General features: G+C 34.0%; 1 protein-coding gene and 1 long non-coding RNA gene across 2 annotated transcripts in view; one reads left to right on the forward strand and one right to left on the reverse strand.

The window, feature by feature from the left end:
• Window positions 1-22,500, forward strand: part of LOC137658540 (high-affinity choline transporter 1-like) — a 254,295-nt gene that overhangs the window by 166,679 nt on the left and 65,116 nt on the right. Inside the window, exons 3-6 of the mRNA XM_068393387.1 lie at window positions 48-253; window positions 7,512-7,619; window positions 15,116-15,271; window positions 22,120-22,268. Of these exons, the coding sequence (XP_068249488.1) occupies window positions 48-253; window positions 7,512-7,619; window positions 15,116-15,271; window positions 22,120-22,268 (619 nt within the window). The remainder of the gene's footprint in view (window positions 1-47; window positions 254-7,511; window positions 7,620-15,115; window positions 15,272-22,119; window positions 22,269-22,500) is intronic.
• The window catches only part of LOC137658541 (uncharacterized), a 347,029-nt gene continuing 332,056 nt past the window's right edge, over window positions 7,528-22,500 (reverse strand). Inside the window, exon 4 of the long non-coding RNA XR_011047363.1 lies at window positions 7,528-7,658. This is a non-coding gene — a long non-coding RNA (uncharacterized lncRNA). The remainder of the gene's footprint in view (window positions 7,659-22,500) is intronic.

Raw genomic sequence — 22,500 nt, forward strand, 5'->3', positions numbered from 1 at the left:
AAACAAATCAATAAATTCATAATTCGTTCTTTCTTTTGGCCCAACAGCGACGAAGAGGAAGGCCATGGAGTGAACATCCCCGGCTTGGTGGCCATCCTCGTCTTCTACGCCTTGATCCTGGGCGTCGGCCTCTGGGCAGCATGGAAGAAGAAGAAGACGACTTCGGCCGGTGGCGAAATCGTGGGAGAATCAGATGAAGTTATGCTGGCCGGGAGAGACATCGGTCTCTTCGTTGGATGTCTTACGATGACCGGTAAGGGTTCTTTGGTTATCTATTTTTCGATGAAGGTTTAATTACTCAACTTTTTTCCCAGATTAATTGATTGATTTGAGGTTTTCTGGCCTCCTGAATCTAAGGTCATTGACACCGATTCTTTTCCCGCCCAGTTCTTTGTCAATATCTTCTTAGTTCTTTATATAATCGTATCATTTGTAACCATTCGTTTTGGTATTTGAATATGCATTTTGTTTTTGGTTATTACATTTTTTCTGATTTCCTTTCATCTTTGAGTTTTCTCCATTTATTATAACTTCTTGGGTTATTTTTACTCATTTTGTTTGTTCAATCACAAACATAATTCATATTCCGGTAGTTATCAAAGTCATAAGTCCATTTCCCTTTTATTTCGTAAACTCTTCAGCTCTTTTATTCACCAGACTTTGTTACCGATCATAATTTGGGTAAACTCACTTGTTACTAATTTGTCCCAAGTTATTTGATATTCCATTTATAGGTTCAAAGGCCACTCATGAATAGCAGAGGCACAGGACAGTGACATTGCCCTATCGAGCAGGACAATGCCCGAGAGACTGACCATATTACACATGATCGGCACCCAAGCCCCTTCTCCACCCAAACTAGGACCAAAAAGGGTCAGGCAATGGCTGCTGAAAACTCAGCAGATAGACCCATAAACTCCCCCAACCACCCACCCGGCTCTTTAGCTCACAGGGTTAGTGAGGTTTCAGCTACCAAAGGAACTAACGAGTTTGAGCGGGACTCAAACCCCAGTCTGGCAATCATCTTTAAATATTTTTGCAAAACATGTGTGAAGTTGGGGGGGGGAGGTTACTGTTTTCCATCGTCTAAACTAGGGCTTATTAAAAATCTAATCTTTAAGAATTAATATTTTCTAATGGCAACTAAACTAACAAAATAGATAATATACTTATACAGGACGTCGTCTTAAATCTATGTTTAAACAACATTTCTCGGTACCTGTCTCATTATCTGAGTTAATATGCGTACTGCCGTAACCGACGTCTCCACTGATTAACCTACATATCACTTGCACCGGTTTCTATAGATTACTCAAGGATTCATCGTTGCTCCAAGGATTAAGTGAAACCTTTTAAATCCGCCAAGGAGGTTCCATTCTTACCTGGGTTTATCTACTTATCTGTCTGTTTGTCAGAAGGATTACGTAAAAACTTTTTGTAGGATTTAGAGCAAATTTTAACAATGGATAGATATTATGCTCCTGAAAAACCCATCAAATTTAGAGGTCATTCGAATAAGGATAGTGATTCTGGTTGTTCTTAAGGATAAGGATAGGGATAGGGAAGTGGGGAATAGGGGGAGAGGAAGAGCACCCCTGGATACAATCCAGTTTATAACCCTAAGCAAAACTCGGGATGGGAAGGTATAACGAATAGGGAGAAAGGGAAGTACAGGAGAAGTAAAAAAAGTGAGGGGCAGACCCTCGTGCGATGTTAGATAAGTTTTAGGAGCACCTGGTAGTACAAGCGACTAAGAATAGAAAGGCAGAGAGTAATTCTTCTTATACAGTAAATTCATTCACGTCAACATATGAAAAAATGAGAGTTTGGTCCGTAGACTTTAGTAAAAAAAATCATTGGCGAAGGGCTGAAATCTTTGGTTGCTCTTTTGACTTGTTGCCTTTGTCAGAATTTGGGAAGGGTATGTATTCACCCCTGTCTGTTTGTTCATTTATTTGTTTGTTTTTGGCCAACTTTACAAAAAGAACCTTGGTATTCATGACCCAACGATAAATCTGTAAAATTTTGGGTAAAGTACATCAAAGTAATAGTACAGAGCAGTACTTTGAAAATAAAAGCAATGTTAAGTAAAAGGCAAATCTTTTGTTCTTTTTTTGTGAACATTACGCAAAACATACTGAGCCAATTTCAAAGAAACTTGATAGACACGTGGCGTATAAATTCAAGTTAAATCCATTAGATCTTAAAGAAAATACATCTTAGTACAAGTACGCAGTGGAATTAAGAGCAAAATGAGACTTCTTGGCGAGGCGAAGGAAGACTCGAGTGCCCCTCTAGTTCCATGTTTCCTTAACGTAAGGAGGGATAAGTCAAGTGATTTAAATCAAATAAGTTAACGCTTGACATACTCAGTTTACTTTTACCGGAAATCACAGTACATGCCTACATTATCATCTGTATGTAACGACTCTAATTCCATTTAATATACAACAATTTAGTGTCATAAAAAAAAAAATAAAACTTGGGATTAATTATATTACCAAGTTTCAGAAGGGGTCAAAATCATATTTGATATATAACAGTATAATAACGTATGCGAACAGAATATATATATATATATATATATATATATATATATATATATATACATATATATATACATACATACATATTATATACCGGATACACACACACACACACACACACATATATATATATATATATATATATACATATATACATATGTACATATATATATATATGTATATATATATATATATATATATATATATATATATATATATGCATGTTTCATAAAACATAACTGTAAGACTTTGATATTTTTAACACACCGATATGTTGACGTTTCTGTATTTCATCTCATGGCATATTTTAACGGGTAAATGCTTATCATACCCGTTTAATTGTATTTCCTATCTTATTTCCTGGCTAATCCCATATCTACGTTCGCTTTGATGTATAAATTCTTGGAATGACCCCGTTAAATTTCCTCTAAATAATCTATCTAATCAGAACAACCAGATAAGTTAAATATCCTTCCATCTATAGTACTGTATAGATCATGATAATAATTCATATATATTTTTTTATATATAACCCTTTCCGTACTAAGCAGGGATACCCATATCATTTTGTTTACTGTGAGCGATCAGACCAGTTCTCCCACCATCAAGGAGATGAAAACTGTCCACAGCCTAACCATGAATAAGGACATGACAGAGGCCTTTGTCCTACATTGGAATAGGAAAGGCTACATTTGTTGTTGTTGTTGTTCTATATACACATACACACACACACTCCCACACCCCCAGGCACATCTAGAATACTGTACTGAGTCAAGGGTTCGCGACCAACCAAAGCAACTTTCACTGGAACAAATAAATAAGAGAAATCTGAAATTGTTATTATTAAAATTGACTTTCCTATGACATACATATTTCGATGAGATGAACCCCAGGGTGCAACCATGTATATCTCCCATCCTATTTTTACTAGTTTTCCTACTTTTTGCTAAAAAGGAAATTTATGAAAGAAATTTTCTAAAAATGAAAGCCCATTGTGCGCCTATACTCTCAAAAAGTTGATGTTCATTCAGATCTAGATACACTATCTGCCAGTGTTTGTTTTGGGATGGCCGTGAACGAGATGGTCCTATTCAAAAAATGTTTTTTTTTTTTTTGAGTTCTGTTTCATATATTTTTTTGATAGAACATACAAAATGAACCACTAGGTTTTCATCTGACAAACATTTTATTCTTTATGTAAGGCAAAATCCCGATGGGTGCATGTGCACGTTCACTGTACGAATCTCTGGCAGAGTATTGATATGTTTTTCAAACGAAATAAATATATACATATATATATATACATATGTATATATACATAAATATATATACATACATGCAGTATATACATATACACATACAATAAATATATTTATTTGTGTGGGCGCAAAAGGTTGTGTATTTTTACACCATGAGATTTCTAATTAACCTTAAAAACCTATTTATGTACATATTTATGTATGTGTTTGTATATGTGTATATATATATAAATATATATATATATATATATATATATATATATATATATATATATATATATATACATATATATATATATATAAAATTACACTCACCAGTATCTAAAATACAATCACATAATTTATCCCAGGAACAAAAGAACTTCCATCTATTTATAATTCAGTGTAACAGAAAATCTTAGAAGTAAAATAAACTCTCATTAAGTTATATGTATTATTGTATATTTCAAATTTACCGATTCTACCAAGAAACCAAACGTTCTCTCTCTCTCTCTCTCTCTCTCTCTCTCTCTCTCTCTCTCTCTCTCTCTCTCTCTCTCTCTCTCTCTCTCTTTAAATGTCTCAAATAAAAACACATCAAACATGGAATTAATTAATTAGTCACATCAACATACAAACAACATGAACAGACAGATTATTTTTTCCGTGATAGGTTTTGCCTTCTTATATTAGTTATATTTTTATCTTTTTCTGAAAATAATGACAAAAAATCAAATATGATGGAATTTAAGTTTACAGATGTAAAGGTCCTACCCCATTATTAACTATTTGTTCCGTTATATTCCATTTTTTAAACGATGCTAATTTAAATTGTAAGTTATTCCATACTAAAATAAATAATTTATATGATTAATAGCGTAAAATACGTGTAAGTCTTCTGGTATCTTCTACAAATACATGTCTTTCTTTAACTATATTTATCAGATTAACTAGATAATAACTCCGTTGTAGAAATACATCAGTGTCTATATGTATCTATATTCATCATATTTACTAAATAATAACCAAGTTGTAGAAATACATCAGTATCTATATGTATCTATATTCATCAGATTAACTAGATAATAACCACGTTGTAGAAATACATCATTATCTATATGTATCTATACTCATCAGATTAACTAGATAATAACCACGTTGTAGAAATACATCATTATCTATATGTATCTATACTCATCAGATTAACTAGATAATAACCACGTTGTAGAAATACATCATTATCTATATGTATCTATACTCATCAGAATAACTAGATAATAACCACGTTGTAGAAATACATCATTATCTATATGTATCTATACTCATCAGATTAACTAGATAATAACCACGTTGTAGAAATACATCATTATCTATATGTATCTATACTCATCAGATTAACTAGATAATAACCACGTTGTAGAAATACATCATTATCTATATGTATCTATACTCATCAGATTAACTAGATAATAACCACTTTGTAGAAATACATAAGTGTCTATACGAATCTATACTCTTCAGATTAACTAGATAATAACCACGTTGTAAAAATACACCAGTGGCTATATGCATTTATATTCATCAGGATAACTTGAGAATATCCTTGAAAATGGAAAAAAAAAAATATTCAAGACCAAAAAAATAATGTAGTGAAAAGCTGTAAACATTCGTTCATCCAACTCGGGTTTCGAAACATGTTTTGGTGCAGATCTTCATGGTTTCATTAATTGGGAGTTTCTTTCGCCACAGAATGGTTTCTGGCGATTTTTGAATGAATAGAGAGTTGTTATGCGGAGGACTGTGAATGCGTTTGTGCATTTTTGCACGTGTATGTGCAAGTCAGAGAGAGCTATTTCTTTCTATTTGAGGTGGAGATATTATTAGGTTTTGTTTGTATTTTTTTTTTCTGTATTTACTGTTTATGTCGTGTTAGATATTCACCCCTGAATAAAGTGTAATACCATTCTTTCCCATGATCACTCATTCCGGAAATCTAACTCAAAATCCGGGGATGTTCATAGGCACACTATAGGTTTTATTATTATTATTATTATTATTACTATTATTATTACTGGCTAAGCTACAACCCTAGTTGGAAAAACAAGATGCATAAGCCCAAGGGCTCCAACAGGGATAATAGCCCAGTGAGGAAAGGAAATAAGGAAATACATAAACGATATGAGATGAAATGAAAAATTAAAATTAAACATCTTAAAATGAATAACAGCATTAAGACAGATATTTCATATATAAACTATAAAATGACTTATGTCAGCCTGTTCAACATAAAATCATTTGCTGCGAATTTGAACTTTTGAAGTTCTACCGATTCAACTAAGCGATTAGGAAGATCATTCCACAACTTGGTCAAAGCTGGAATAAAACTTCTAGAATACTGTGTAGTATTGAGCCTCATGATGGAGAAGGCCTGACTATTTAGATCAACTCATCCCTAAGACTACACATTTTTTCAAATGGAAACATCGCTTAACTGTGTACAGTAGGATACAAGAATTCCTGGTACACCTTACTCCGAAGAAGTGCACACTGTGACACCCTTACTGCGCGACGAGTAACATACCAGCCAGTGGAGGACGAGAAGGCAGAGGTGGTGGGCTGCGCTACACATAGTATCTAGCCGTACAGTGAGGGTGTGACAGGGTGCACTTCCTCATTGCGATGTTTACCAAGAATATCTATGTCCAACTGTACTTTCTCGATTTTAAAACAGCCATTTTCCTGTGTACAAAAACCTTTGAAAAATGTGATGCTTTTTGCCAATTCATCCTGGCTACATGAAAGTCTAAATAGGTATGTAAATCTTGGGCTACATATAGCCGAAGTTATTTTGAATCCGATACATCCAACCCAAATTACTATCGATATAGCTACTAATACTGAGTTCCACGGGTCAAGGAAGATGAGTCTTAGGTTAGGTTAGGTTAGGTTAGGATACATCTCTCGAGTTGCCACGAAGTATTTTTTGGCTATGGTATAAAATTCAACCAAATCAGTCAGGTAGGATTTTGCGCTTTATTTTTGGGCAAGTCGAGATATATTTACTCTGATGGATATTTTTCTAAAAGTATTCCTGGAAAATAGGAACCACTTTCCAGAATGTGGTGTATCTCATAGCAGAGCATATAAACACCCAACTTGGATAGTGATCATGTGTATGACGAATTCATCGTCTTCGCTACAAAAATTAACGCTGATCTCAAATGCTATAATCTTACTAATATAAACACGGTAAAAACGATGAAAACACTATTAAAATAATAATCATTGTGATCATCACTAGATATATATTATCCTTATTTATGTACTTGCAGTCTAATACAAACATTCTAGTTTAACCTTTATTTAGTTTTAAACATCTCCCAAGTTTCATGCTATATAATATACCTTTCAGATATTAGCACACATCATAATGGTAAATTTTATTCTTCCACTATATATTGTTATTATCATTATTATCATAAAATTATGATAATAATCCCTTGTCTGATAGTTATCATACCAAATACCTCACAATATTTCAACTCCTTTACATATCCATGAGCAAACCAAAATTGCACGTGTACGCAAAAAAACCAGGCAATTGATCAAATCCATTAAAATCCATTACACATCAATGAACAAACTTAAATTGCATATCTACATAAACAAACGAATAAATTAATGCATAATGTAAAATACAATGACATACCTCTTTTTCCTCCCTCAGCTACGTGGGTCGGTGGAGGATACATCAACGGTTCCGCGGAAGCTGTCTTCACTGATGGTCTTGTCTGGTGCCAAGCGCCCTTTGGGTATTCGGCCAGTCTCGTCCTGGGTATGTATGGTTTGGGCTTTTGGACTTTATTTTCCTTATCTGAAAGGAAAAACAAAGATAATAGTATGTCAGGGGACTTTTATGTATCTTCATATAAATACATAAGTATGTACGGTATAAGAGTGTATATATATATATATATATATATATATATATATATATATATATATATATGTATATATAAATACAGAATATATATACAGTACACACACACACACACACACACACACACATATATATATATATATATATATATATATATATATATATATATATATATATATATAAATACAGAATATATATACAGTACACACACACACACACACACACACACACATATATATATATATATATATATGTGTGTGTGTGTGTGTGTGCGTGTGTATAAATATATACATACACAAATAAATATACACAGCGCATGTATATAAATAACAGTCCAAAGAATCAATCTACTAGTCTACCTAACTATTCGCACATATTAACATATATTTCTGAGTAAAAAAAAAAAAGTAATAACAAAACAGGAGAGTAGGTGGGAGTAAAATTTAACTTCAAAGGGGTGGTATGAATCCTATTAAAAAATTGACAAAATTAACCTCTAAAATATAAATTACATTAAAGGCAGCCGAGACCTAACGAGACGGCTCAGGAAGCAAAGCCTCATAAAATACGAATTGGGAAAAGGGGGAAGGAGGCTGTAAGAAGACGAGAGAACAAGAGATGAGAGAAAGAGAGAGACACAAAGCGAGGGAATAAAGATAAGGTGGCATTGTGTGTTCATTGAAGCGGATACCCATTCACAATAGCCTGGTCTCGGGGATCGACTCCTTCTAGGAGTTCCATGGATTCTTTTGTGGCAGCCCATAATAGATGTAACCTTTCAGGGATTTCCTTATTTGACACTGAAGGGGAGAGAGAGAGAGAGAGAGAGAGAGAGAGAGAGAGAGAGAGAGAGAGAGAGAGAGAGAGAGAGAGAGAGATAATTACTTGTAATAAAGGTAATATTCTCTTCATGATCCTTCAGTCTTAGACCCTATAGCTGCATGAAAACGTTGAATGGTATAAATTAATGAATATGGAAATATAGAACATCACCTAATCCCCTCATTCTGCAACTGATGCAAAGGGTGAATTGTCGAGTCTTATTTCTAAGTTATTTCAAGCCATGAACATAGGATTTGACCTTAATTCACCTTCAACCTTATCAGAAGGATTCGCTATAAAAATGGTTTCCCCTCCAGATATTCCTCCCACAGAAATTCACTGTATTAACCATGACGCAATTAATTCCTTTACTTAAAAAGGGCAGCAAAATTTCCCCTTGGATAAGACTTATAATTTTACTATTGAATGCAATTTCCTTTAATGTCTTGTCATTCCTAAAAGTGTCATATAATTAACTGCATTGCAATAAATGTCCATCCTCACAATATTCCTTCTTGTAAATAAACCAGTGTATAGATAATATAAATTCTTGATAGAATAATAATGGTGACCTGATTGTTTTCTTTTTTAATAAAAAACAATCCACCTATTTTTTTTACTAATATGAAACTAATGGAATTTCCCACCTTCATAAACTTGAAATATTTTTTTGCTCAATAAACACAGAAGTTGATTTTCGTAAATAATCACTAAACAAAATTCGACGAGGAAAGTACATTATTTTTTGTCCTAAATTTTGACAAATCATTCAAATCTATAATAAAAAATTCACCTATAATCTTAAAGAATGAATGAAGTGTATTCTATTCTAATAGATTTACAAATTTGTTTGTGTGTTTAGCATGCGTCGTCAACGTACCATAGAAGGCTATATCTGACTAGTTCAAAACATCTATTCGCAAGGCACTTCTAGAAATATAAAGCTTATAATAAATAAAATAACTGACCTCGTTCTTAGAAGTAAAATTATTTCTAATAATAATAATAATAATAATAATAATAATAATAATAATAATAATAATAATAATAATAACAATAATAATAATTATTATTTTTATTATTATTACAAGTCCCTCATTACAATATGTGTAAAAATAGGAAAACAAATTCTCATCAATATTCCTGTAAAAATATTAGAAATCAAAATAAAAAAAATAAAAAGGTTTCGAAAACTTGCTAGTCTCTCTTTTTCAATGAAAAAGAAAATCGAACAGATTCTTTTCACAAATTAAAGTATATTTTCTCCAGTAATAATTGTTGCAACCCTTACATTACTTTGTGGAACATCCTTTTAAATCCTAAAATCATTTACACCTAGAAATAAAAGCACATTGCATTATTTTCGAAATTTTCATTACTGAAGCATTTCCACTGTGATGTTCATTCACTTGAAGCCTCAACTAAATGGTGTATTACATAACATTTAACAAATTAATTGAAAAGGAATTATGTCTCATAAAGCTCATTTCAACCTGAAATTTATAGTTTCTTTTTTAGAACTTTGTAACTACAATTAACATCGTATGATTATATATATATATATATATATATATATATATATATATATATATATATATATATATATATATATATGTCATCAGCCGTACCTAGATCACATTTGTTTATGGTCTTTCCACGCCAGTTCACACCCGCAAATTTTCTTAGCTCGTCAATCGTCTCCCCTTCCTACCCCTGCTTCATTCTGTTATTCTTTTTGTCCATCTATTATCTGTCATTCTTATAATAAATCCTGCTTATGTCCATTTCATTTTCTTTCTTATTGAACCCACGTTGCTCTTTTTCTGTCTACAACAGTTATATGCTTAAGTTAATACTGGTAGGACTATGTCATTAAATACTTTTCTTTCTAGAGAAAGAAAAATTTCACTTTCCATAATCTCATTTTGTTTACCAAGAGCTCTCCATCCCATGCTTATCCTTCTTTTAATTTCGGTCTCATGTGCTGGGCAAACACTTACTGTCTGTCCTAAGTACGTATATTCATTAACAATCTCTATAGGTTCGTTCATAACCTTTATTTGAGGTCTGTGTTTTCATTGAACGATACCTTAGTTTCACTCATATATACATACACACACACACATATATATATATATATATATATATATATATATATATATATATATATATATGAATAGTACATTAATATTTCCTTAAAATTTTTGGACACTACTTTTCATGCCTATTTACAATAGCGAACACGAACACGTACATTTTAATTAAGGATTTTCGTTGTGAAAATTAGCACAAGAATGTTCGCAAGGGTAAATATATTTTGAATCTATTGTGTTCAGAAGAAAAATAATGCGGAACCATATGACTATACAAAAATATATGCCTTTCCCGTCAATTTGGAAAGGTAATAATGATAATCAAAGACTATAAAAAATTTATTAAAAAAATCTATACTTTCTTTTCGTTCTCTTTCCCAATTTTGAATTAATTTTAGAAAATCTATTCGAAGGCAAAGACTAAATTAATAAATGCGACAGGTTAATACTTCAATTTCCATTCAATTTAAAGTTGATATAAATAAAAAAATAAATATCCAAAAACCATTACTATCTCTTGGTAAACTTTTCGGTCTCGCTCTTCAAAGGAGAAATAAGAAGAGGAAAGATTTCGCTTTATTTTTCACAGCTGTCCAGATGTAAAGGTGATGAATCCAGTGAAGTGATGTTTTACTTTCATTTTTTTCAAAATCCGGACCGAGATAATAAAAAAAAAGGTTTACCGAAAAAAAGGCTTTGAGGAAGACGAATGGCAACGCAAAAGAAAAACAGTATTCCATCTGAAAGTCGTCTTTTGACAGCTCATAAAAAGAAAATAAAAAATCAAAAATCTCTCACGGCACAGAGCAGACCAGAGTAGTGATTTCTTTATGGAAAAAATAATTTCATTACTTAAGCGAGTCGAAATTATTAAAAGAATTATGCACGCTTCAAAATTTCGTGATAAAACTCTTTATAATCTGAATATAAAGTCTATATTATCATTATCAATATTATTATTATTATTATTACTTGCTAAGCTACAACCTTGGTTGGAAAACGAGGATGCTATAAGCCCAGGGGCTGCAACAGGGAAAATAGCCCCGAAAGGAAAGGAAACAAGGAAAAATATTTTAAAAAGAGTAACAATATTGAAATAAATATGTCTTATATAAACTATAAAAACTTTATCAAAACAAGAGGAAGAGAAATTAGATAGAATAGTGTGCCCGAGTGTACCCTCAAGTCAGAGAATTCTAACCCAAGGCAGTGGGAGACCATGTTACAGAGGCTATGGCACTTACCAAGACTAGAGAACAATATTTTGATTACCACAGCTAAAGAGTCTCTTTTACCCTTACCAAGAGGTAAGAAGCCACTGAACAATTACAGTGCAGTAACCCCTTGGGTGAAGAAGAATTGTTTGGTAATCTCAGTGTTGCCAGGTGTATGAGGACAGAGGAGAATATGTAAACAATAGGCCAGACTATTCGGTGTGAGTAGGCAAAGGGAAAATGAACCGTAACCAGAGAAAATGAACTAATGTAGTACTGTCTGGCCAGTCAAAAGACCCTATAACTCTCTAGCGGTAGTACCTCGACGGGTGGCTGGTGCCCTGGCCAATCTACTACCTAATGTCATCATAACCCGTCTCCAGGATTCATCTCTGTACTTTATATATACACATATATATATACATACATACATACATACATACATATATACATTCATATATATACATATATGAATATATACATATAATGTACTGTATATAATATACACACATATATATACATATATATATACATATATATACTGTATATAATATACACACATATATATACATGTATATACATATATATATATATATATATATATATATATATATATATATATATATTTATGTTTGTGTATATATATATATATATATATATATATATATATATATATATATATATATATATATATATATATATATATATAAATGTTTGTGTACATATATACATATATATATGTATATATATAAATTTGTGTATATATATGCATATATATACATATACATATATATATATATATATATATATATATATATATATATATATATATAGTCAAAATACAAGATGATGCACGCGGTGGTCATACGGGAAAACATATTAAAAGTGAACAGTGCTAACTTTTTAATATGATGAATATATTTGAATATCTATCTAATTCTACTATTTTGTTCTTTAATCATCAAAATTTTCTTATAATCTTTTATCAATTTTAAAAAACAGCATCTAGAGCAACTTCATTATCAATAATTTATAAATGGCCGATATCTTTATAATCCTGGAACACACCACTCTGAGGAAGTGCACCCTGCCAGGCTGCAACACCCTTACTTCTCAGAGAGTTATTGTATTTAGCCCCACCCATCTCTGCCATCTCTCCCTACATGATTGGTTTGGTTACTCGCCATGAAGTAGGGGTGTGACAGGGTGCACTTCTTCGGAGAGAGTTGTGCCTGAAATTCGTGCGTTCAAGTACATCTTTACTGATACTTTGTCAACAGAACTGCTAAGTTATGCTCAAAGTAGTAATAACGCTTATGACACCTGTAGGACTCTATATCACATCAAAAGACCAAATTATCCCTGCCATTATATCACATCAAAAGACCAAATTATCCCTGCCATTATATCACATCAAAAGACCAAATTATCCCTGCCATTACATCACATCAAAAGACCAAACTAGCCGTGCCAATATATCACATCAAAAGACCTAATTATCCCAGCCATTATATCAGATCAAAAGACGAAATTAGACCTGCCATCATATCACATCAAAAGACCAAATTAGACCTGCCATCATATCACATCAAAAGACCAAATTAGAACTGCCATTACATCACATCAAAAGACCAAATTAGACCTGCCATTATATCAGATCAAAAGACGAAATTAGACCTGCCATTACATCACATCAAAAGACCAAATTAGACCTGCCATCATATCACATCAAAAGACCAAACTAGACCTGCCATTACATCACATCAAACGACCAAATTAGACCTGCCATTATATCAGATCAAAAGACGAAATTAGACCTGCCATTACATCACATCAAAAGACGAAATTAGACCTGCCATTACATCACATCAAAAGACGAAATTAGACCTGCCATTACATCACATCAAAAGACGAAATTAGACCTGCCATTACATCACATCAAAAGACCAAATTAGACCTGCCATCATATCACATCAAAAGACCAAATTAGAACTGCCATTACATCACATCAAAAGACCAAATTAGACCTGCCATTATATCAGATCAAAAGACGAAATTAGACCTGTCATTTCATCATATCAAAAGACCATTAGACCTCCCGTCATATCACGTCAAAAGACGAAATTGGAACTGCCATTATATCACATCAATAGACCAAATTAGCTTTGCCATCATATCACATCAAAAGACCAAATTAGACCTGCCATTACATCACATCAAAAGACCAAATTAGACCTGCCATCATATCACATCAAAAGACCAAATTAGACCTGCCATTACATCACATCAAAAGACCAAATTAGACCTGCCGTCATATCACGTCAAAAGACGAAATTGGAACTGCCATTATATCACATCAAAAGACCAAATTAGCTTTTCCATCATATCACATCAAAAGACCAAATTAAAACTGCCATTATATCACACCAAAAGACCAAATTAGAACTGCCTTTATATTACATAAAAAAACCAAGTTAGACCTGCTATTATATCACATCAAAAGACAAAATTAGACGTACCATTATATCACATCAAAAGACCAAATTATACCTGCCATTATATTACATCAAAAGACCAAATTAGACCTGCCATTATATCACATCAAATGACCAAATTAAACCTGCCATTATATCACACCAAAAGACCAAATTAGACTTGCCATTATGTCACATCAAAAGACCAAATTAGACCTGCCATTATATCATATCAAAAGACCAAATTAGACGTGCCTTTATATCACATCATAAGACCAAATTAGACCTGCCATTATATTCCATCAAAAGACCAAATTAGACCTGCCATTATATCACCTCAAAAGATCAAATTAGACCTGCCATTATATCACCTCAAAAGATCAAATTAGACCTGCCATTATATCACATCAAGACCAAATTAGACCTGCCATTATATCATACCAAAAGACCAAATTAGACCTGCCATTATATCATATTAAAAGACGAAATTAGACCTGCCATTATATCATACCAAAAGACCAAATTAGACCTGCCATTATGTCACATCAAAAGACCAAATTAGACCTGCCATTATATCATATCAATAGACTAAATTAGACCTGCCATTATATCACATCAAAAGACCTCATTAGACATGTCATTATATCACAAGAAAAGAAATTATCAGACCCATTACATCACATCAAAATACCTTATTAGACCTGCCATTATATCACATCAAAAGACCTCATTATAGTTGTCATTATTTCTGATCAAAAGACCTTATTAGACCTATTCTTATTTTACAGGCGGATTCTTTTTCGCAAAAAAGATGAGAGAGAGACGCTACACGACTATGCTGGATCCTTTGCAAGATCGCTTCGGCCGACGATGGGGAGCCATGTTGTACCTCCCAGCACTAGCAGGAGAAACACTGTGGTCAGCTTCCATCTTGGGTGCCTTAGGTAAGTCATTCTTCAAGAATCAATAAGTGCCTGCCTAATTTTTTCCCCTTTATTTTTACTGTTTGTTTCTTCAGGATGAAACAAATCTTTAATCTACGTACCATTTGACAAGAGTTTCTCTTTCTTCTTTTTTTTATGTAGCCTAAAAATTACTTTTTTTAATCTATGCACTATCTTAAAACTTTATTTTCTTTATTTTTCTTTTTTTGTTTATTATGTGGGCCATGATTGTAGGGAATCTCTAAAAATGGTACATGAACACTTCTCTCTTTCTGTCTCTCTCCCTCTCTATGGAACGCAAGTTTTGAGAACTACCTTGTTAGAAGATGAACAAAAAAAAGTTTCCTGAGGGGGCCCACAGGTATACTGGGGGAGGGGGGGGGGCGGATTACGTAAAATTCTTCACCTTACTTTCATCAACATTTCTCCACTGTTTAGACGTCCTTATAACTCTGTTATCTTATTATTCTCGACTGTATAAAAGCACTTCAAAGTCTTTTATCCAACTGAAGTCTTTCAACAGAGATGTCAATTATATACTCGAGTGGTTAATTATAACTTCCTTGAGCACTGCAATTACCTATCTATTCATTAAAGGTCTTATGCTCCTTTATGTATAATTATATAATGTATTAATTTTTGCAATCGAAAATAATACATATGAACTTTCAAATGCTCACCAGAGAATTAGGATAATTTTATAATTCTTCATTTTCAACCTTTTACATCTTAAAGAATATATAGCATATTCGTAACCTTGGAATTAAGAGTTTTCTCAGCATTTTTAATTTTCCAATTTTACATTATAATAGATTAATGACCTGGGAATTAATAAAAACAATCAAATTTTTCACATTCATCTTTTACATCTTCTGGAGTATATAATATTGTAGATTAGAGACCTAGGAATTAAGAAAATAATTAAATTTTAATTTTCATCTTTTACATCTTTAGGAATATGTTACAGGTTAATGTAGATTTCATTAGGAAAATGAGTTTAATACAAAATTAAGAAATTCCAGTAAAAAATCTCACACAATACAGCCTTAAATCCTCCCACGAAATACCCATTTCTTTTCTTATTTGTATTTTTTTTTTTTTTTTTTTTGGCTAACCACACAGTTCGTCCCGAAACTATTCGACGAAGAAGAAAAATATTCGCTCGAGTAATTACTGAAATTTTCATCGGCCTGAATCGAAAGGCTGAATACGTCTTTCCATAAAGATGGATGGTTGATAAAATCTGAATTATTCATCGATGTTGATAAAATCTGAATTATTCATCGATGTAACAGTTTGAATTTTTCAAAATAATTTCCTATTATCATTTCATTTACACACGATCTCGTGACTTGAGGAATTACTAAAAATTTGTGTATGTGACCCATGATAAAAGACGGATAAATATTTATATAGATATGCACACACGTACACACATACTCTCTCACCTGCTACCCGAGGGACGGGGAGAGCTGAGCGTGACCGAAAAGATATACATATATATATATATATATATATATATATATATATATATATATATATCTGTGGCCACAAGGGCATAAAAACAATTACAATAGCGCCAACGTATCCCTGCGTGTCGTAAGAGGCGACTAAAAGGGACGGGACGAGGGGGCTGGGAACCCCCTCTCCTGTATTTACAATCCTGTGAAACATCATCAAAGAGGTGGAGCTGGGGGGAGAGTGACTGCTCCCCGCACTCTAGCTTTGGGGTGTTGGAATGTGCGTGAATGTAGTACGATAGAGAGTAAAAGATGTGAGATTGGAAGTATGTCTAGGAATAGGATGGATATATTGGCTTTGTGTGAGACAAAGATAAAAGGGAAAGATGAAGTAATGTTTGGTGAAATGATTGGTAGAGTGTCTGGGATTGGAAGGGGAAGAGCAAGAGAGGGTGTGGCTTTATTGCTGAGTGAATGGATAACATGTGAAGTAGTGGATTGGAAGGAGATATTATCTAGGTTAATGTGGGTAAGGGTTAGGTTGGGTAGGGAATGTTGGGCTTTTGTCAGTGCGTATGGCCCAGGTTGTGAAAAAAGTGAAGAAGAGCGGAATGAGTTCTGGAATGAATTAACTTGGTGTGTAGAAGGACTGGGTAGAAGGAATTATGTAGTTGTCATTGGTGACTTAAATGCTAGAGTGGACGCTGGAGAGGTAGAAGGTGTCATTGAGAAGTATAGCATACCAGGTGAAAATGAGAGTGGTGAGAGACTGGTAGATAAGTGTGTTGAGCAACAGATGGTGATATGTTCTAGCTTTTTCAAAAAGAAACATAAAAACAACTATACATGGGTAAGAGTGGTAGAAAGGGCGTTAATGGATTATGTGTTGACAACTAAAAGAATGTTTGGAAGATTGAAAGGCGTGCACGTGTTTAGGGGTATGGCTAACGGTATGTCTGATCATTTTTTTGTGGAAGGAAATTTATTTGTAGCAAAAGAGTGGGGGAATAGAGTAGGTGGAAGTAAAATGGAGCTAGTGAGGGTTGAAGAGCTGATAAAACCGGGGGTAAAAAGTAAATATCAAGAAAGGTTGAAAATGGCATATGACGAAGTGTAAGTAAGAGAAACTGGTAATTTAGAGGAGGAGTAGAAGTTAGTAAAAGAAAATTTTGTTGGGATTGCAAGTGATGTGTGTGGCAGGGAGTTTGTTGGAGGCAGCAAGAAGAAGGGCAGTGAATGGTGGAATGAAGGAGTGAAGGTAAAAGTGGAAGAGAAAAAGAGGGCTTTTGAAGAATGGCTGCAGAGTAATAGTGTAGAGAAGTATGAAAAATATGGAGAAAAATGTGGACGTAAAGTGCAAGGTAAGTGAGGCAAAGAGGGGGGCTGACCTGAGGTGGGGTCAGGGATTAGGTCGTTCATATAAAGAGAATAAGAAGTACAGTAGTTTTGGAAAGAAATGAAGAGAGTAAGTATGGCTGGTTCAAGAATTGAAGAGACAGTGAAAGATGGAAATGGAAGGTTGTTAAAAGGAGAGGAGGCAAGGAAAAGGTGGGCGGAATATTTTGAAAGTTTACTGAATGTTGAGGATAATAGGGAGGCAGATATAATTGCTGTTGCAGGAGTTGAGGTGCCGGTGATGGGAGATGAGAATGAGAGAGAGATTACAAGAGAGGAAGTGAGGAGAGCACTAGATGAAACAAGAGTAGGAAAAGCATCTGGTGTGGATGGTGTGAGAGCCGAGATGTTGAAGGAAGGGGGTGTGACTGTACTTGAATGGTTGGTGAGATTGTTTAATACGTGTTTTGTGTTGTCAATGGTACCAATAGATTGGGTTTGTGCATGTATTGTACCACTATATAAGGGTAAGGGAGATGCGCATGAGTTTTGTAATTCGGGGGGTATTAGTTGGTTGAGTGTAGTTGGAAAAGTGTATGGTAGAGTACTGATTAATAGGATTAAGGATAAAAGAGAATGCAATCTTAGAAGTACAGGGTGGTTTTAGAAGAGGTAGGGGTTGTATGGATCAGATTGTTACAGTTAGGCAGATATGCGAGAAATATTTAGCAAAAGGTAAGGAGGTATATGTTGCGTTTATGGATCTGAAGAAGGCGTATGATAGAGTTGATAGGGAAGCAATGTGGAATGTGATGAGGTTATATGGAGTTGGTGGAAGGTTGTTGCAAGCAGTGAAAAGTTTCTACAAAGATTGTAAAGCATGTGTTAGGATAGGAAATGAAGTGACCGGTTGGTTTCCGATGAGAGTGGGGCTGAGACACGGATGTGTGATGTCGCCATAGTTGTTTAACTTGTATGTTGATGGAGTGGTGAGAGAGGTGAATGCTCGAGGGCTTGGACGAGGATTGAAACTGGTAGATGAAAATTACCATGAATTGGAGGTAAATCAGTTGTTGTTTTCGAATGATACTGTACTGGTTGCAGACACGGAAGAGAAGCTTGGCCAATTAGTGACAGAATTTAGAAGGGTGTGTGAGAGAAGGAAGTAGAGAGTTAATGTGGGTAAGAGTAAGGTTATGAGACGTACGAGAAGGGAAGGTGGTGCGAGGTTGAATGTCATGTTGAATGGAGAGTTACTTGAGGAGGTGGATCAGTTTAAGTACTTGGGGTCTGTTGTTGCAGCAAATGGTGGAGTGGAAGCAGATGTACATCAGAGAGTGAATGAAGGATGCAAAGTGTTGGGGGAAGTTAAGGGAGTAGTAAATAATAGAGGGTTGGGCATGAATGTGAGTTCTGATGTATGGATTGGAGTTGTAGGGAATGAAAGTGACAGAGACAGAAATTGAATGTGTTTGAGATGAAGTGTCTAAGGAGTATGGCAGGTGCATATCGAGTAAATAGGGTCAGGAATGAAGTAGTGAGGGTGAGAACGGGAATAAGAAATGAGTTAGCAGCTAGAGTGGATATGAATTTGTTGAGGAGGTTTGGCCATGTTGAGAGAATGGAAAATGGCTGTCTGCTAAAGAAGGTGATGAATGCAAGAGTTGATGGGAGGAGTACAAGATGAAGGCCAAGGTTTGGGTGGATGGATGAAGTGAAGAAAGCTCTGGGTGATAGGAGGATAGATGAGAGAGAGACAAGAGAGCGTGCTAGAAATAGGAATGAATGGCGAGCGATTGTGACGCAGTTCCGGTAGGCCCTGCTGCTTCCTCCGGTGCCTTAAGATGACCGTGGAGGTAGCAGCAGTAGGGGATTCAGTATTATGAAGCTTCATCTGTGGCGGATAACGTGGGAGGGTGGGCTGTGGCACCCTAGCAGTACCAGCCGAACTCGGTTGAGTACCTTGTCAGGCTGGGAGGAACGTAGAGAGGAGAGGTCCCCATTTTGTTTCATTTGTTTGATGTCGGCTACCCACCATAATTGGGGGGGAAGTGCCTTGGTATATGTGTATGTGTGTGTATATATATATATATATATATATATATATATATATATATATAGATATATATATATATATATATATATATATATATATATATATATATATATATATATATATGGATGTATATATATGTATATGTTCTCTCACATACAGGGGAAATGGTGATAAAGGCTGAAGAGATTGACCACTGAAAGCCCCAGTGCTTACACATTAATGATGAACTACTTTAAAATGTATATTTATTCACAAATAAATCAATAGAAGAAAAAGCATACTAAAACCATCTTTAGTTAGCGGAGTTTTTTTAAACAATAAATAAATGAACATCAAATATAAATAAAGTATAATTCTTCCCTTATGATGACATACAGGACATATTTCTTAAAAACTGAAGAATTTATAGAAAACATAAAAAAAACTTACAACGCTACTTTCTGTAATAGGATTTTGAAAAACGAATAAGCTTGACTTTTACTTTGAAAATAATAGAACGCTTCTTATGAGGAACTCTTAACAATGGGTATTCATCTTACTCTGATGAATTCTACCTGGAATACCAGGATTTTTCTTCTACACATTATACGGTATTGATTCCGAAAAGAAGAGTAATATCCAAAAGAAATGACTTTTATCTGGTGATAAAAACTTAGAAAAAATAATTGTATCAGATGTAATAAAAGACGAACAATATGTCTTTTTTGGCTATCTTATGAACGAAATCATCAACGCGACACGAGTTTCATTTCGTAATTCATCAGTTACTTATCTATTTTTCTTTGTCATAACCTAACTTTTTTCCCTTCCTCATTTTTCTGGTATAGTTCAGTAATAAGTTTCCATTGATATTTGCCGCAGACTGGTGGATAACGTCTCCGACTTATGATCCATAGGTCGGATATTCGAACTCAGCTCGTAGCTGAAAAGTTTTTCAATCTCTTTTTCCCTGCCAGCTAGAGATAGGGTTTTGTGGAGGTCATCAGAATTCCTTCTGAGTCATCAGCAGCCATTATCTGGCCTTTCTTGACCTTGCTTAGGTGCAGAGGAGGCTTGGGCACTAATGATAAGTACATAAGGTCGGTCTCTAGGACACTGCCCTGTCCCTTGCCAATGCCGCTCAATATTGACCATTAAATTTTTATCCTTTGGGTTTGATCTAATATAATAATAATTATAAAAATAACGACCACAAAAGCAACAACTGCAGTAAATATAATAATAAACATTTCGAATCTATTGACTTAAACATAACAACAATCATGTTTTTCGTTAACTATCCTTAAGCAGACTAACTTCAAAATGTTAAATAATCTCATATGAGATATTTTGTACCCATTCTATCTAGAAACTAAACATAATAACAGCATAATAAATAATAATGGTGTTTACCTTAAATCTCCTGTGCCATAAAACCCTGTTGTGTTTTTACGCGATTATCAAAATCCTTCGTTCAAGGGGTTAACTAATGCAATCTAATTGTTCACTGGCTACTTTACCTCTTGGTTAGGGTAGCAGAGACTTTTTAGCTATGGTAAACAACTCTTCTAAGGAGAATGACACTCCAAAATCAAACCATTGTTCTCTAGTCTTGGGTAGTGCCATAGCCTCTGTACCATGGCCTTCCACTATCTTGGGGCAGGGTTCTCTTGCTTGAGGGTACACTCGGACACGCTGTTCAATCTTATTTCTCTTCCTCTTTTTTTTTCTTTTTAAGTTTTTATGGTTCATATATGAAAGATCTATTTTAATGTTGTTAATGTTCTTAAAATATTTTATCTAAACTGTTTATTACTTATCTTGTTTAATTTCTTGTTTCCTTTCCTCACCCGGCTATTTTTCCCTGTTGGGGCCCTCGGGTTATATAATAGGATCCTGCTTTTCCAACTAGGGTAATTGTTTAGCTTGTAATAATAATAATAATAATAATAATAATAATAATAATAATAATAATACCTTATATTTATCTAATCAAATCATTCCCCTTCCTTCCGCAGGATCAACCATAGCTGTCATTCTAGACTTGGGCAACGACATCTCCATAATCCTCTCCGCCGTCATAGCCGTTGTTTACACTATGTTTGGAGGCCTGTATTCCGTTGCCTACACTGACGTCATCCAGCTCTTCTGTATATTCTTCGGCCTGGTAAGCATCGTCAAACTCTATTTCACATTCATGTGGAACTGCATAAGTTCAAACTTGCAGCGAATGTTTTTATATTGAACAGGATGTATGTTGAACAGGCTAACATAAGTCTCATTTTATAGTTAGTATATGGAAGATCTATTCTAATGTTGTTGCTATTCTTAAAATGTTTTATTTTAATTATTCATTACTTCTCTTAGTTCATGTTTCCTTTCCTCACTGGGCCATTTTT

Source organism: Palaemon carinicauda, chromosome 19 (assembly GCF_036898095.1).
Source record: "Palaemon carinicauda isolate YSFRI2023 chromosome 19, ASM3689809v2, whole genome shotgun sequence".
Classification (NCBI taxonomy): Eukaryota; Metazoa; Arthropoda; class Malacostraca; order Decapoda; family Palaemonidae; genus Palaemon; species Palaemon carinicauda.